The 18,781-nt window shown below is 38.0% G+C and overlaps 1 protein-coding gene across 1 annotated transcript in view; it reads left to right on the top strand.

Moving 5' to 3' along the window:
• The window catches only part of arhgap5 (Rho GTPase activating protein 5), a 41,665-nt gene extending 23,510 nt beyond the window's left edge, over positions 1-18,155 (top strand). Inside the window, exons 4-7 of the mRNA XM_007255087.4 lie at positions 6,378-6,455; positions 9,486-9,617; positions 11,906-12,011; positions 14,600-18,155. Coding sequence (XP_007255149.3) covers positions 6,378-6,455; positions 9,486-9,617; positions 11,906-12,011; positions 14,600-14,918 — 635 coding nt within the window. The 3' untranslated portion in view covers positions 14,919-18,155. The remainder of the gene's footprint in view (positions 1-6,377; positions 6,456-9,485; positions 9,618-11,905; positions 12,012-14,599) is intronic.
• Positions 18,156-18,781: the final 626 nt, after the last annotated feature.

Genomic DNA, 18,781 nt, shown 5'->3' with positions numbered 1-18,781 from the left:
CTAGCTGTATGTCAAACAAATGCTAATTGGCTATCCAGCACTTTTGGGGCTGTACAAAACCTGAACTAGGACTTCAATGGGTAAAATCAGTTGGAAGCTTAAAGAGGCACTGAACCCTTAACCATATATATATATTTTTAAAGTATAGAAACATACCAGTCCTGCTTAAAATTTGTATAAACATTTCCTAATCTTTAAAAAACACTTTTATTGTGGTAATTTCCACCACTGCAGCGCCCTCTCAGGTTTAACGGTGCTATAGGCGAGGAACATGTTTACTCTGTGTACTTGGGTATGTGGACCCTCACGATATGCAAATCAGTCAATCAGTAATACCCCCCTGGTGATGTCCAAACACTGCTCACTGCTCAGCTTTACCCTCTGCTTCGCCCCTAAACCCATACATCACCCAATGCCAATCCTAAACAAAAAATCTTCCCATTTTTTTTAGCATTTTTCACATTTGAGTTGAGTCAGCCAAAATCAAGGGGTTTAGTTACCGTAAGTGCAACATTACAGACATTCTAAAACATATAAAACACACAACGTAAACAGAAGTGGGTATACGTTTTTGGACAGAGACAGAAAAATCTGCAAGACCTTGCCACACACCCATCTAAACATGTTTAAATAAATGCAGAAGCAGTAGAATAATTCAGTCTTGAGTTGTGTTTGTAATTAAAGCATAATTTAGTGCATGCCTGTAGTCATAGTGCAGTTTATGCACTACAAACCGTTGCTGTCATGGTGCATGCAGTTCACAGCTGAGATTAACAAAAAAATTATGTAATGAAAATATCTGGAATTTGTCTGTAAAATAACCATTTATAATAAAATGCATCAGCTTCTCTCTGTAAGATTAGAGGCGTCTGCATGCAGCGTTACTGTGTTTAATCAGATGACCTTTTCCAGACTTCTCTGTAGTTCAGCCCCCCGCACCTCCGGGAAGCTAACGTTCATGGAGTAACCTGATATCAACCTTTTCATTTGCTGTACAATAATGATGGAGCAGGCCTGCAGAGCGAGAGCGAGGGTGTGGTGCGCTGTTTTGTGCTGTAAATGGAGTTTTAGATTAAGCTTCAGCCTCAGCTGATTTAACCCTAATCTCACAACGGTAATTATAGAGCGGGTGTCAGTGTAACATTGGAAATAGAAGCTGCGGTATGAGTTAATATTATGAATCAGGTAATAACATACTGAAGGAAAGATTAGTCATGGCTCTGTCTTTTGTAATGTGAGTCATTAGGGGACCCCATGCTGTGTTTCTTTTTGTGTGTGTTTTTTTTCTGTTGGAACTCATATGGTAGTTATTAATGCAGTAGGGTGGCAAAGAATCTGCAGTATTCCCTCAGTTTTTTCCTTTTACTATATATATATATATATATATAGTAATATTTTCGCACTATATGTGTACCGGATTGTAAGGCGCATTATGCGACACTACTAAGGAACAGGGGTGTTGCCATATATTTCTTCTAATTCAGCAGGTCTCACTGCTGAAAACTGTTTACTTCAATTTATTTAAAGTAGGCTTAGATTTCCAGATTTCCACTAAGGCTGGGTGCAGCAGCACTAGCATAAGTGGCTAACTGCAGTTAGCGCTAGTAAATCCCACCTGACAGCGCTACACTGAGGAACCCTGAGTGTTCCAGTAAGCCAGGGTGATATTAGCTAGAGGTTTGTTCCTACGTAGCTTGTTTTAACACGAAAAACACGCAGACTACAGTCCGATAATACTCACCTGTGAACTGCAAAAGAGCTAGCGCTTAGCACAGTTAGCGGCTAATGCTACTACTACTATGCTACTTCTCCAGCAGTGCTAGCCAGGGTTAGCAGCAGGCTACTTTGATTATATACCTTCCTTGCACTTCATTTCTGCATTCTGGGTAGGCAGTTCCAGACCAAATGACCAACCCTTAAGAGCTGCTTGATATTGGTTCTGATACATCAGCTCACAGATGCACACTTGTGCTGATCCACATCACCCTAAGAGAGGTGAGAGAAAAGAGCGCCATCTACTCACTCATCTACCCACCCAGAGAGAGACTATTGTGCTCTCTCGGGGCTCCAGCAGCTGATGGCAAGCTAAATGACCAGGATTGGAACCAGCAATCTGCTGATCATAGTGCCAGCGCTTTAGAGCCCAAAATTCTGTAATATTGAAATGTATAAATATCGCAAAACAACAAAATATCACTAACTTTTTTTTCCAATATCATGCAGCCCTTTTAACAAGTACGTTAAGCCCACAATTTGCAGTCGATGACATTCAGAGTATTCATTTAACAGGTTACTCCTTTAAAGATTAAAAAAGTCAGGTAAAAATATGCTTCACCCGAGTTCCCATGGACCGAAAAAGTGTGCTTTAACACCAAAACAAGCTTTGTTTTTTCTGATGTTTTGAATCTACCCACAATATGCAGCAAACTGAGTGAACAGAAGCATCCATTACTCTCCTGAGCAGAACCGAGTCCAAACAGGATTTAAGTTAAATCATCACAGCGGGGGGAAATAGTGCAAATGCTGTTTTAAGCTGGCAACCGTATCTAGGGAGGGGGTGTGGAGAGGCCATTTAAAACTGTGTGTGTGTGTGTGTTGGGGCTTTGATGCGATCTGGCTCGCTGTCCCTGTGCATAGATTTGGGTAATGTCGGATGCTTCCTGCGCGCTGACAGCGCTGTATTGTACGCGGGGGCAGAGCGTCTGATTGTAATCTGTTGATGAGGAGGAGCTGCAGATGAGGCCGATAGAGGCGAGAGCTCTGAGGGGACAGTAGAACATCCTGCTGAGCCACATCCAAATTAAGATCACTTCCTTCACCAGCGTTTCCTGACCGCTCTGTTTTCATGGCATCCCTGACCTCAACCTTCCTCTCAGCATTTGACTAAATAAAGTCACGTCGTTCTGTGATATAAAAAGTGCGGCAGGCTGAGCCAGGGTTCCTGTGCTTGAAGTACGTTTGGGTTTCAGTGTGGCTGCTGACCGATGGTGGTGTTTTAAGGACAAATGCAGCCCAGAAAAAGATCTACGACCATGGTGACCATGCTGAGTAGGAGTGTCGGACTCTGACCTCATCATGCTCATGACTCGTTTGATGTATTTAGAAAAAGAAAAAAGTTGAGTTGTCATAAAACCTCAAGTTCTACTGCAGTTTGAGTAGATGTGAGTATTTTTAATACCATGCAGCTCTAGTCTAAAACTGCAGTACAAGCTGATACTGATACTTCAGTATCATCAGTAACAGGCCGAGCACAGCCGCTACTGTACTGAGGCTAAAACACACAAATAAACATGACCAGTCTATGACATCGCAGTCAGGGCATGGATCCAAACCCTCACCAGGGTGGCAACCAAACCACAAACCACCACTCAAACCACACGAGTCACGCGCAGGTCAGTGGTTGGCCAGCTGTTAACAGTCGTGTGAATGTGCAGAACTGCTAAAATTAGTAGTGATTTCTAAGTGCTCACATCCTGCTACAGTAAGTACCATCTGAATCAGTTTATCATTCTTTTTTTTTGATATTCAATTGAGAATCAAAGTCAGAAAAAAAATATATATATATTTTTATTTTTTGTTTTTAAATAAAATACCAAAAAACACCAAAAAACTGTCTTATTCAGATTTCCATTCACCTTAAACGCTTAATTCAGCAACACATTCACAGTCACCCTTAATCAGTAAAAGGTTTATTTCCTTTTTTCACTCAAACAGTGTCTCTGATTCACCAAACCAGGGTAGTTTATCCCCATTTTTATGAAAGTGGACCAGTAAGAGTGGGCAAGCTATTGAGGAATTACACTTCTCCACATGTATACCTGGAACAGTCTATGGTGGAGTACTGAAGAGTAAAAATAAAAATAATGTTTTTTACTAGTCAACTACATACATAGTAAAAAAAGGAAAATTCAGAAGGAACAAACATAAAATTAGGTTGCAAAAAAATGTGGAAGATTGCATTTTTAGCTCTTTTTATATTATTAATGTTGTCTAATACTGAATCAAAATCTATTTTACACCTGTAGTTTCTTTCTCTGGTCTGAATCAGTTAAGTTTAAGTTATACTATATATATACTATAACAATTTTATTTATTAATTTTTATAAATCAGTTAAAGGTGCTCAGACTTTAACTCCAGTTATAAAGTTCACAAACCAGTAAGCTTACAGTTGCAGTAATGCTAGCGTCTTTACTGACTAAAAACGTGAACATACAGGCACGCTTTCTTTTCTTTTTTGGTAAAATCCATGATTCTACTTTGCAAAACTAAAGAAATACTCAAAACAAGAAGTTTTATTTATTTATTTAAAGTTTTAGCTTCAAGCTCCATTTCCCTCCCCTATTCATAAAGGACTCACTTGTGGGCTCCCTCTAGAGTAATTTTCTGATATAACAGGAAAATAGAAAGTGTTTAGACTCTTTATAAACAGCTTTTGGTCATGCAGAAGATGCGTGTTGGACCTGTGGTTCTTTCGGTGTTATCTCTGTAGGTAGTTACTAGTCTTGACTCCTAGTCGATGACTGAGTCAGATACTGAGCATGCCAGATATCTGCCTGGCGTCTGCAACAAGTTTTTTCTTTTTCGTCGATCAACAATAAACTGGGCTAAAATTTTGTTGTGTAAACCTGGCATAACTAGCCGATATAAGTCTGTGTAATTCCTACTGGAGCAGAGTATTATCACCTCTGATTCTGTTGAGGCAGTGTAACAGAGGAACAGCCCTGTACATAAGTTCTCAGATGGTTGAGGGAGCGTGGGAGTTCAGCACCTGGCTCAGAGTAATGAAGAGGTGAAGAGAGCTGAGCCAGAAAGTAAAGCTCTTGATAAAACCAGTCAGTATTCATCCATCCTCACCTTCGCTTAGTAACTCTGGGTAATAAACGAAAGAACAGAATTGTGGGTACAAGTGTTTAAAATGAGTTTCTCACTCTGATATGTGAAACTGGCTCAGAGTAATGCGGCTTCCTTATGGCGCTGAGATGGACTGGCTGAGATGATTCTGGTGTTTGGTAGGGCTGCAAATAATGACTAGTTTAGTAGTCGATTAATCTGCTAATTATTTGTTCGATTAGTCGATTAATCACAATTAAGCCTGCCCGAAGTGTACAGTAATTACGGTGCGCGGCAGTGGACAAATATCTATTTTATTAAAGGCGAGGAGACGAAACTCAGAGATGTGCGTCCGGACAGGACTAAAATTACTGGCGGAGCACGAGAAGTTCAAGTTCAGAGAAAAACAGTAGATAATTCAGCCTGTAATTTTCTTCTCAGAGGACGTCTGAGAAATAAAAACACGTACATGATCGTTCTGGACAGGAATAAAATAACAGAGAAAATTCCCCAGAACCCCCTGAGAAACTAATCCCGTCCAGATAGGGCTTATGCGTAGTGTATGCAGGCCTCTCTGTATTTTACGTGTATTTAATTGCAATACAGTGTCTTGAATAAATGAAAGCACATGTAAAGTAGTTGGATGTCCAAACCTGCCTTTCTAGAGGCTGCAGTGAGACATATTTGACTTGTGGTAATTTTGGTCATGTATCTCTGGCCACTTTTTTCAAATATTGATGCAATGATGTGATCCTCAGTTTCTCAAGCCTTTAACTTGTGCAATGATTTTCCTCGGCGAGCTGCTATCAATCAATAGGCTTCATGGTGAGCAAACACTTCCTTTCAGATGGGTTTCCTCTCGGCCGGGTGGTGAATTACCTCGTTTGACTCGTCGACAGTAAAAGTAGTGTGCACTCCCTCTGCCTCGCTGCACCTGTCCTCTGTGTAAATAAGCCTGTGTTTCTGTTCGCTGCACTGTGCCTCGCCCTGGACTCCCACTGCTGTCGGTACAGCGGGCGGGAGCAGCTCTGACATGTGGGAACATCTGAGGAATGCGCAGTGGTTTTGACTTCAAGCGCTTAGCAGCTTCTGCTGGCCTGAGACGAGTGACTAAGCAGCTCTGAAACTGTCTGAAGCAAAACCCCAGAGCACCACAGAGCCTCGAGTCTCGAGTCGAGTCAAACCGAGTTCGTCTTCAAAGTCTAAGGGTTATCTCTGTAAACATGAGGATAGATTAGATATAAAGAGGACAGGAAACGCTAGGTAGTGTATGAGTCAGGGAATACACAAGTGTGTGAGCCGTGGTTACGTGAATTAAATCTGATTTGGTTTATGCTCAGCTGCGTTGAAAATGAGGGTTGCCCTCAATGTACTTCCAAGTTAAAATAAAGGTTGATTGATCAAGTATGTGATATATGTTGGTATATTATCTTTATTCCCTCTGGTGCTTTAAGTGCTTTAGCTTCTATCTGCATTGTTCTATTTTTATTATTTTTATCTGGTCTTTAAGGAATTTACCTAATTGCTCGGTGCTCTTGTTTTCTAGGTCTCACCACTGAGGGGCTGTACCGTGTGAGCGGGAACAAGACCGATCAAGACAACATTCAGAAACAGTTTGACCAAGGTAATCAAAATTGAGTGCATTTTTCCTGAGAAACACTGTGTTAGTAAACTGTTTAATAATTCAGTTCCCACTTTAAATCAGTTCCCACTTTAATTGGCCATTTAAATTTCATACTTTTCCATCCTGTATTAATTTCTGGGCAGAAGACCTCCCATTTCCTCCCTCGCTTTGCTTTACAGGCTAATGTATTCACCAGAGATAAGCAGAGCTTTGTACTTATGTAATGGTCGGCTGGTAAAGAGCAGCATTACAGACTTTATTTGAGATGAAAGTACTCTGAATAAAAATGCATTAATAATGGACAGAATAACTCTCTGATCTGCATTCTGGGAATGTTAAAAATTTACACAACAGTTTTATTATTCATTATTATTTCATTAAGTTACGCCAGATATCAGTTGTTATGTCAGGAAATAGGGGTGGAGCAAATGGTCGCTAATTAGATGCATTCAATTTGCTCATAGGTGATCCTGAATCCATTCAGAAATGGCAAAAACTGATTCATACCTGCCATCGTATGTGTATATTACTCTAACAACATTAATCCCTGATTTTTGTATTATCGTTTTTTTTTTTTTTTTTTTTGCATTAAGCAACACTAGTAAGGAAAAGGGGTGTCGCCATGTTTTCCATCTAATTTAGCAGGTCTTGTTGCTGGGTGGTGGGTTGGGGTGGATAACTTAAGTAAGTTAAGTAAAACTAAGCTAAGTAAACAAAACTGTAATTAAAATATATATATATATTTTTTTTTCTTTTAAAAAATTCTAAGTCAAAACGAACACTGGATGTTAATCTACACAGATAAGTGTTTATTTGGGTTAGTAAAGCTAAGCGCTTTCGTTTATTTACAGTAAGCTTAGATTTCCAGATCTCCTCTAAGGCTGGGTGCAGCAGCATTAGCATTGGTGGCTAACCACTGGTGCTAGTAAATGCCACCCGACAGCACTACACTGAGGAACCGATATTAGCCTAGCCAATATTACCTAGCGGTTCGTCTCATGTAGCTTGTTTTAACATGACTCTGAATGGTGAAAGAGCTAGCGCTTAGTGTGGTTAGCGGCTAATGCTAATACTGTTCCAGTCTCTTTGTTGGAGAACTAAACTGAAACTCCTGTATAACTCTGTACTTCAGTGGAGTGTCTTTACTGCTTCTTAATACCTGACTGCTAAAATTTAAGCACACTAACGATTTTTGGGAAAATTAAATCGAATCGTAAGGTTCCTAGAAATCCCACCCCTAGTGATGAGTAACAGAGTACTGGATTTTATTCTAATTATCTGCATGGAGAGGATTAGATTTACTCTCTGCTTATTTCTGCAGCTGAATTGCGCAGCTTTTGCTCTTTGTTTTCGTCCATCTTTCACATCCGATTCCAGTCACAGCGGACCGGTGAGCCGTGCACACGACTCTGAAAATCTTCAGCAGAGTGACCAGATTATTCACTCAGTGAGCCAGAGTTTACCCAAAAGAGCCACTATGGGCATCAATCTGCCCGCTGGCCTGCAGCCATTAGCCTGCCTCTCTCTCTCTGCTCTGTTTTGTGAATTAAGTGCATTTTTTCCCCTCTTATCCTGCGTCCATCCCTTACTGAGATCCACACTGACAGCTGTCAGTTCACCTTAAGCCCCCTATCTCTTTCCTTTTCTCTCTTTTCTTTCTCTTCTTTTTTCTCCTTACTCTTTTCACTCTTTTATTTCTGTTTTACGTTTATTTTTTTTTAGAATGTGCTCCCCTCTCTCTCTGCCTTTTCATTGTCTGTATTAGGAATGGTCAATATGGCCCTAAAACAATATCACGATATTTCAAGGTATTTTCGCGATAACGATACTCTTCGCGATATGACAAAACATATTTCAAGAAAAACATATTTCAAGAATACACTTCTGCAACTAAATCAATCAATCATTCAGTCAGTTAGTCAATTAATCAATCTTTATTTTGACTCAGAAGTACATTGAGGTCAACCCACATTTACAATGTAGCTGAGCATTTACAAAAACAGGGATTGACATGACAAAGAAAATTTATCTACAAAATTACATTTAATCATTTTAAAAGAACAGTGAGTGAAATATAAAAATAGATAAAACTAAAAATAAAGAATAAAAATAATAAAATAATAAAACTTGGTTTAATTGATAGGAAATTAAGATAAAAAGAAGATAAGAAATAAAAACTGTTAAAATTAAGCTAAAACTAACTTTTACATAGTACAATAAAAATAATAATCAAAATAAGGTTAAGAAGCAGTAGTATAAAACTATTTAAAAATTAAAAATAGAAAGAAATGAAAAGGAAATAAAGAACTAAAAGAAGAACCAAAATTAGAAATAAACGTTTGGAATAAATAAGATTAACTAAAAGAGGTGCAGGCTGTCTAAAGGTGGTTAGATATTAAAAGTTTAAAATGACTAAGTGACACCAGTGAGCTGAGTTTTAGAGTTTCCTGTAGTAAAAATGAAAATTAAATTGTATTACTGCATATGATATATGGCACACCCCTAAATGAGAAATTAAAAGTTTAAACAAGACTTTTATCAGATTCAGTGATCCAGAATAATAAAGTCATGATACTAATAATAATAATCTCCATATATCCAATAATAATAATCCAAATATCTCCATATATCCAGGATTAAAGTAAAATAAATGATACTGGACAGATATAATCTGTATCTAGTAGGTATATAATGGGAAATGAGAACAGTGTGAATTTTTCTTTTGATAAAAACAGTAAAAAAGTAGAACCCTGACGTGATAATTAGGGGTGGGTGATATGGCACCATATTTCAGGATATAATATTGTTCACCATATTCAAAAATGTTGGTCTGTTTTCTTAATTTTCTTTACTTTTGCTGTGACTCTTAGCAATTAACACTGTTTTTATCAGCACTGATAACAGTGGCCCAACACTGAGCTCACAAAAAATCCCCTACAGATTAAGGTGGTGTTTTGGTGTCTGTCAGTGTATCTTTCTTTAACCTTTCTTTAACTTTAATCCTGTTTTTTTCCTTTTTCCCCCAATTAGACCACAGTGTTGATTTCGTAGTGATGGATGTTGCTGTAAATGCTGTGGCGGGAGCACTAAAGGCTTTCTTCGCTGATCTCCCGGACCCCCTCATCCCCTACAATCTCCATCCAGAGCTCGTGGAAGCAGCTAGTAAGTACTTTTTGTCTTGTTTAGACACTTTTTAGCTCCGAAAATCAATTATTTTGTTAATTATAGGGCTGGGCGATATTTAAAAAAAGAAAAAATCTCAATTTTCTTCAAATAAGAGCGATTACAATTTGTAGTTCTTGCATAAAAACAATTTTAAAGTGATTTACAAGCTATAGTTTCTTTTACATTTAATCTCTCTCTCTATGTATATATATTTTTAAAAATAGTAAGCAGATAACCCTAGCCAGTTAGCATAACAAACAAACACACTGGAGACTCATCTTTGTGAAGTCAAACACTCGTTTAGAGAGAGAAATGAGAACAGCATCTTTATCTGAGGAGCTCCTGCTGCTGTTCCTCACTGTTTGAGTGCTTTTATCATAAGAAAATAAATAGAAAAACAACAGCAAACAGCAATTATTCACTCAGAGAAAAAGAGCAAATGGAACTATGCAGTCGATCCACAGTTCGGAGAAAATTATCCTTTTAAGTATATTAATACTAGAGCTTAAAGGGTAATTTTTAATGCACACTAAACTGAATGAATTTGTGTTAACTGGAGAAATAAGGGAATTAATGCCTCTAATGGCTTCAATAAAAAAACACTAAATTGTGTACTTTTAACCCTCTGTGAACAATTTTAAAGGAATGTTAATGTTCGTGTGATGTTAAATCTTCCGGTTCAGTCTGTTGAATCTTCCCTCTTGTTTACAGTGTCTGCAATAAAAAGGCATTTTATTTACGTCAAAAGACATTGGAGCATTATTATGTATTCCAGTGCTCTAGTGCTTAAATTAGAGTATATTTTGAATTAGTTTGAGGTTGCGTTTCCTTTGCAGATGATAAAATAACTGGTAAAAACAAGTTCTAGTTCTTGTGTTCTCAGCCCCGAATGTGCCTCGCAGCTAGAGCTTCTTCATTTTACATATTCCTGTAAAAAAATAACACATTTATAAAGCATCAGTCTCTCACTCTCACAACTGGAAATTAATCCCATCTCCACTTGGTCTCTAATCCCAGCCCCAAGGAGGCTGGAGATGGTAATTTAAATATATATCTGTAGGTTCCGGAGCTGAGAGGGCTGAATCTAATCCGGATCCTGGTGTGATACGTTCCCGATCGCTCCTCAGCCGCTCAGCAGTCGGCTGATGTCTTTCTGCCTCCCGGCTCGCCGCTCCGATTGCTCTCAGCCACGTCGTTCACAGTGTATACACACACACATGTGTTTTTTCTCTTCCTCTCCTCCGCCTCCACTTCCTTCTACTCACAGATTATTGTTTGAGCCGCTTCCAGATTTCCAGGCCTCTCTTCTCTTCGCTCAGGCTGCCGTTGTGCAACGAGCTCTGAGCAAACATTTTTACCCGCTGACGTCAGCGGCAGCCTCGCGGATGTGTTGCGACTAGTTTCACACCAGCCCCGTCGCCACCATTTGCAGGAGGCCAGGGGATTTAGCGGCAGGCCGGCTCGCTCCTGCACGAGCGCGTGTCCTTGGAAATACTAGTGAACAGCAGAACACAGCTCCACCAGGCGTGTATTTTTGGACACGGTCTGCTGTGCACCTCACGAATGCTGTGAAAAAGCAGTTCAGCAAAAATGCAGTTGATCAGCCGTGACATTGTGGGCGTCAGGCTAATTCACAGCTAATAAACGTTTAAACATTGACTGTTTATAGCCGTGAGTTAAAATTAATATGTTATCTGCATGCCTAAGAGATCAAACCTTTACTTTTCCGCCATTAAGGTGCACCTAAAATTATTTAATTCTTTTATTTTCCCAAAAATTGACACTGCGCCATATAATCCGGTGTATGAATCCTTGTGTATAAATTCTACTAGTCAGGTATTAAGGAGCAGTAAAGCATCAAGGCTTGAGCAGCACTAGCATTGCCCGCTAACTGTGCTAATCGCTAGCTCTTTTGCCATTCAGAGGTGAGTATATCTGATTGTAGCCTGCGCATTTACAGTGTTAACACGAAGGCCGGCATTTACTAGCGCTAAATACCGGTTTGCCGCTAATGCTAATGCTAATGCTGCTGCACCCAGCCTTAGGGAAAATCTGGAAATATAAGCTTACTGTAAATAAATGGAAGCGCTTTACTCACACAAATAAACAGCCATGAGAGAGAATCTGTGCTCGTTTGACTTTAAAAGAAAATGATTTTTAAAGAATTACAGTTTTGTTAACTTTACACTTTACTTAACTTAGTTAACCTACCTCAAGCTGGTGTATCAGTGTGCTAATCTTAAATCCTGCTAATTTTTCTGTGCACTTTGCTTCTATTTTTGCAGAAATTGTGGACCACATCGAAAGACTGCAGGTGCTAAAGGAAATTGTGAGGAAATTTCCTCCCGTCAACTATGAAGTTTTCAAATATGTGATTACTCACCTCAACAGGTAACCACCTCTTCCTCCTCCTCCTTCCTTGAGATTATATGAGGTTCTTGCTCACAATGGTATTAAAAAAACCTCAAGATCCTGTGCTATAGATATAATTAAGGTTAAGGTTATTAAGTGTTATTAAGACTGCATTATCAGTCATGTATGTTATGACAATTTTTAAAATATCTCAGTTAGGGGTGTTCCATATCGTATCATATATGCAATAATGAAATTTCGTTTTCATTTTTTGGCAGTAGTATATTCTTGAAATATTTTTATTGTCATATCGCCAAGAGTATTGTTATCACGAAAGGTAAGAACGAGGTAAAGGTAACATTGTGCAACACCTTTTTTAATTTCAGCATCTGTCAGATCGAGCCGTTTAACTGCACAGACTCCAGTTTTATAGTCTTCCTTTATAGTTTTCCTGACTCAGAAATGTAACTCTAATCATCTGAAGTGTTTAACATGTTCTGAGCAGGAAGGTTTTAGTGCTTTTATCTCACGACTGCAGCTTTTAGAGTGAAGAATGCAGTGTGTTGGCTAGGTGAGAGTGTGTTGAGATGAATAACGATAAGAGGATGAAGACATAATCACTGTAGACTCTCTTTTTAAAGAAGTTTGAAGTGTACCAACGCTGCACTGCTGCTTAGCGGCTTTTAAATACGTTTTGAGATGCGTGGAAATATCACAGACATGTGCCTAGTGAACGTCAGCTTAAATAACAGCCCTTTTTTCATTGCACTTTCCTTTTATCACTCGCAGGTACTTTGGGGCAAGGTTTTGTTTCTCTGTCAGAGCAATGACTTTCATCTTTTTCTGTTTTATTTATTTTTTATTTTTTCTAATGCTAGAACTGCTGGAAGCTTTGATAAATCGCTGTTTGTTCAATAGGATGAAAGTCCATCATTTCATCATCTCCCTTTATTCTTCTTTAGTCTCAGTTTGCTGAATGATGCACTGAATGTGAAATTTATGTTTTCATATTTCTGCAGTGCAGTCAGTATAATTCCACGGTTCAGCTGATAAGGTCTTGTGAGGATGTCTGTGTTTCCTGATATGAAGTGAAGGGGAAAGATATGAGGAAATCTAAACAGATACACCTGTTTGTCTTTAAACAGGGCTGATAGGATAGATAGCATCTCTGTTTTGGTATGTTGTTTATAAATCAGTGCATTCCTGGTCTAAATTTGGAGCCTTTACCTGAGAAGTGATTGTTTTGTAGCAGGAAGAATGATAGATGTGGAATTATGAAGTTGTATAATGCATGCTATAATCTCCTATTCCATTGGTATTCTAGGTTTTTGAGTTCTTAAACACGAGTTCTCAAACATCTTAACAATTGTAGTTCTCTTGTGCATGAACTTGAGGCCTGTAATTTATATAAATTTATAAGTAGTACACAATTTCATTAAATATATACTGTGTATTAAACAAGTGCAATTAAAAAAGAAATGAAATGAGGTTGGCTAAACAAAAAAAAATGTCATACTGCAAATTCAGCTTGGCTTCTGTAAAAATATTTATTTTAACCAAGGTTGCTTTAAAAAAAGTCCAATAAAGTAGTGCAAACCTGCTTTTTTCTAATGCAATGAGAGAAAAGTGTAAAAAGTGGGTATGTTCACTTTGTGCAGCCTTCGAGTGTGATGCTACCTCCACCATGCTTAACATTTGGAGAGCAATAGGCTTTTGATTGTGGTGTACTGGTTTAAACCAAGTTCTGGACTACACAGCTTTGAAGAAGCTTCTTAATTTGCCACATACAGGTGCCGCAGTAGTGAGACACTCAATGCAAAATGTAAGATTGCGCTCAGACAATTACCGTATTTTCACACATAAGGTGCACTGATTATTTTTGGGAAAAATTAAAGAATTTTAAGTGCAACTTATGGTGCAATAAATACGGTAAATGAATTTTTAAAGCTTAAAATATGTTAATGTTGGACATTCGAAAACCAATTTGGTACCAAAAAAAGCACTGACCAAAATATACAGAAAAGTAAAAAACAATTAATAACATAACAAAAAATTATGTATGAATTAAATGTAAAAAAAAAAAAAAGTATTTTTAGGGTATTGATGGTGAATTCAAAGTTTTGTATCGGTATTGAAAATTTTAAAATGATGCCCAGCCCATCTTCTAGCAATCACAGATAAAGGGGTTGTTGTTTTTGTTAGTTTTTTTAAATAGGAAGTGGAAGAAGTGCATTCAGTGTTCAGCTATTGTACATACATATTGGTATTGTTTGTTTATTTATTTATGGTTAAATGAAGTACATTTTAATTGTTAAATTTTGTTAATGAGAATTTAATTGAATAATATCTTACATCATTTAATAATTGAATATATATATATATATATATATATATATATATATATATATATATATATATAATATAATAATATTCTGCAGGCATCACCATAAGCATTTTTATTTATTTATTCTTCTGCATGAACTCGCAGAATATTGTGACTCTGTTATATAAAAAAGAGCACAGAGCTCTGACTGACTGGATTACATAAGTCTAAATGTGTCCCTTTTACCCCTCCTTTACCTCCCCTCCCTCTCCTCCCTCCGTTCTCTCTCTCTCTCTTTTTTCAGGGTGAGCAAACAGAGCAAAACCACGCTGATGACGGCCGACAATCTCTCCATCTGCTTCTGGCCCACGCTCATGCGGCCCGACTTCGAGAACAAGGACACGCTGTCCACCACCAAACTCAACCAGTCCGTCATCGAGAGCTTCATCCAGCAGAGCCAGTACTTCTTCTACGGGGGGGACGTCACCGAGCCGTCCAGCGCCGAGGGCACGCCCCCCCCGCACGGCCACGGCATGGTGGAGTCCCTGCTGGCCCTGCAGCTCCCGCCCCCCCTGCAGCCGCAGCAGATCCAGCACCCGCTGCCCTCTGAGCCCCTCATATAACACACACACACATACACACAACACACACACACACACACACACACGAACAGTACAGTACAGTACAGGCCTAAAATTTTCAATGCGTTTTCTTTATTATTTTCATGATTATTTACATTGTAGATTCTCACTGAAGCATCAAAACTATGAATGAACACATGTGGAGTTTTATGTACTTAACAAAAAAAGGTGAAATTACAAAAAAAAAACATGTTTTATATTCTTCTGTTTCTTTAAAATAGCCCCCTTTGCTCTGATTCTTTAAGAGGTGGCCACCTGAAATAAAAAAAGTTTTCCAACAGTCTTGAAGGAAGGAAGGAGTTCCCAGAGGTGTTTATTAGCACTTGTTGCTCCTTTGTCTTCTTCACTCTGTGCTCCAGCTCACCCCAAACCTGGATCTGGATTGGGTTCAGGTCCGGTGACTGTGGAGGTTCAGCTCATTTTTTATTAAGTACATAAAACTCCACATGTGTTCATTCATAGTTTTGATGCTTCAGTGAGAATCTACAATGGAAATATCAGTCATGAAAATAAAGAAAACGCACTGAAAAAGAGAAGCTGTGTCCAAACTTTTGGCCTGTACTGTATATACATACACACGACCAGTGACCACCATCTCCATCTCTGCTGACTGAGCTCTGCGGCGTCGCGCACTTGCCGCACTTGCACTTGAGTGGGAGACTGTTTAAAAAATATATATACAAAAAATTATAATAAAAAAATTAAAAACAAAAATTTGGGTTGAGGGGGGGGGGGGGGGGTGGGGGGGGGGTCGAATCTCGTTTTGTACCTGGCGGTCGAACTGATGCGACTGTCGGCGCAGATATGCAGTTCTTTAGAGACTTGTTTTAAAAAATCTATTAAAAAAAATCCAGATTTTGAAAACGGCAACTAAAAATAATTCTAAAAGTAAAAGAAGAAGAAAATAAAATAAAAAAGATGAAGCGACAATTCAGTTCTGCGTTTGTTAACGGGATGGTGAGCATGATGGATGGCGATGCAGATTTGACTGCAAATATATGCGGAAGATATATTTATACAGCCGTTTTTTCCTTTTCCATTTGTAAAGACAATTGAATTGAATTGAACTGTCAATCAGTCGCTGAGACGCAAACACACTACGCTACACGATGCACGATCGATTTTAACTATTTTAACTATTTTAACGGCTTAATCTTGTGCCATTTCTTTTTGAACTCCACCTTTTTTCCCCTCTTCTTAATTATTTTGCGATGGACTGTTTGTTTTTTTCTTTGTTTTATTGTTATTTTTTTAAGAAAAAAAAAAGTAATTTCTAAAAGAGAACAGAAACGCGAAAGCGGTGGTGTCCCGAGGTCATGTGATTATTTGGGACGACGGCACAGGTTAAAAAACTCTCGCGCACATAAGAAACATCCTGGGACAGGACACCAGCAGCAGGACTGAAGCCCACAGCCACGCCCTCTTTCTTTCTCTCTTTCTCTCTCTCTTTCTCTCTCTCGCACTCAGAAAGCCACAGAAGGGAAACAACCCACTGGAACTCTCTCTGGCACATCTCAGACAGCCAGGCTTTAGACTGTGGCCTGGCTGCAGTCTTTAACTCTGTTTCAGTCACCCTTTGTTATGTTGTTTTTTTTAATGTTTTTATGTTTTATTTCTGCTCTGCCTCTTGAAAAATACTGTATTTTTCGCACTATAAAGTGCACTGTATTATAAGGCGAATTTTATGCGATGTAAAGCTAAGCTAAGTTAAGTTTAGTAAACAAAACTGTAATTTTTAAAAGTTAAATAAGTTCTCGATGTTAATCTAGAAAGATTTCTCTCTTGAAAATTGTTTATTTGGGTGAGTAAAGTGCTTCTGTTTATTTACAGTAAGCTTAGATTTCCAGATTTCCACTAAGGCTCGGTGCAACAGCATTAGCATTAGCAGCTAACCATTAGCGCCGCCCGACTGAGGAAACCTGAGTGTTACAGTAAACCAGGACGATATTAGCTATCGGTTTGTCCTACGTAGCTTGTTTTAACACAATAAACACAGACTACAGTTCGATATACTCACCTCTGAACAAAAGAGCTAGCGCTTAGCGTGGTTAGCGGCTAATGCTAATGCTGCTCCAGTCTGGGTGCTGGAGAACTAAACTGAAACTCCTGTATAACTCTGTACTACAGTGGAGTGTCTTTACTGCTCCTTAATACCTGACTGATAGAATTTTTTGGAAAACTATAGGATTTTTGGTGCGCCTTATATTGCGAAAAATACGTTAACTTGCACACCAACAGCAGACGTCAAAAATAGTACAAATTCTCCATTTCTTTCTTTCTAAAAAACTAAATTTGCATGTCTTTTGCCACTGGTAATAACTGAGCAGAAAGTAGAAAGGTTAAGTAAAGGTTTAAAAAAGAGAAAAATACATAAAATACGTTTAAATACGTACAAGCTTGAGTGTGTTTTTTTATGCAAGATTTTTAACAAAAACAAAAAAAACTTGAGGGAACATTAAATTGGGGTTAAACTGTGTATTAGCTCATTTGTTTTTTTTGTTTTTTATCACTCCATACGTAATTTTTAAAATATCGTATTTTTAATTTCGCTTCCCTGAATAGAGGACAAATATATAAATAAATATATAGATAGATATAAATATATATATAAATGAATAGACTATATAAAAGTCAGCAGACGTTGCTGATGAATCGAGGGGTACTGGAGCTCTGTATAATCTTGTAAAACTTGTAATCAGAATTCTTTGTGGTATGCTGTACTAAAATTCGGGGTTAGATTAATTGACTATACTTTTAATTCCCTACTGTTTTTTTTTTTTTTCGTTTTTTTTTCTGTTGTTTTTTTCTGTTTGTTTTATCTGTTTTTTCTTTTGTATACGGTACTGAATTTCGTTCCGCTGTAACAGATGCTGCTTTAGGAAGCTTACAGTCTTTGTGTGAAACTTTAGCCCGACACAGGGACGTGTAGAAGGGGAAGCGTGTTTGTGAAAAGGATGGTCAGAGAAACGTTAGGGGTTTTCTTCTCAAAACCTTTGTAAAACCAGATTTATATCTCAGTCAGATCAACTATAACAAGAGGAAAGGGCTCAAAATAGGTTTTGGGGGAAGCGCACAGCTGCTAGGATCCCATTCGTGTAGTTTTAGAAAGAGCAACATTTGTTCATAGACCTGCCTCATAAAAAAACTGATGTACAAACTGAAAAAAATTTAACATCATCTGCTATGTATTATAGTAAATAAATGATTTTGACAAATGAATTTGGTCTCTTTTTTTTATTGTTTTTATTGTTTTTTTTATTGTTGTATATGCATGATAAAAGCTGATTTTAATAGCTGTATTTAATTAGCATTAAAGTAAAATATCTAAACTGACTATAATATATGTATTAGTTGATTTCTCATTTTTCCTTTTAGATTTCTTTTTTTTTTTTTTTACACATTTTTATCCTGATAAGATTTTATCCACATGCATTTTGTTTCTCCAAAACAGCAGAATATTATATAAAGCCAATTGGTGCTTTTGGTACTCAGTGTGGGCAGTGTGCCAAGTCCTGCTGGAAAATGAAATCTGCATCTGCATATCAGCACCATGTCAGTAGCAGAGGGAAGCTGTAAGATATGAAGTGCTGTAAGATTTTGTAGGAAAACAAAACTGCACTGACTTTAGACTTGATAATAAATCACAGTGGATCAACACCAGCAGATGACAAAATTTACTAATAAACACTGGATATTAATCTACACAGATTTCTCTCCTGAAAACTGTTTATTTGGGTGAGTAAGATGCTTCCGTTTATTTATAGTAAGCTTAGATTTCCAGATTTACACTAAGGCTGGGTGCAGCAGCATTAGCATTTATTTAGTTTCCTTTGACTTACTCTAAA

Source organism: Astyanax mexicanus, chromosome 14, assembly GCF_023375975.1.
Source record: "Astyanax mexicanus isolate ESR-SI-001 chromosome 14, AstMex3_surface, whole genome shotgun sequence".
NCBI lineage: Eukaryota > Metazoa > Chordata > Actinopteri > Characiformes > Acestrorhamphidae > Astyanax > Astyanax mexicanus.
Note: the sequence above shows the minus strand (reverse complement) of the source record. Positions and strands in the feature narration are given on the sequence as shown.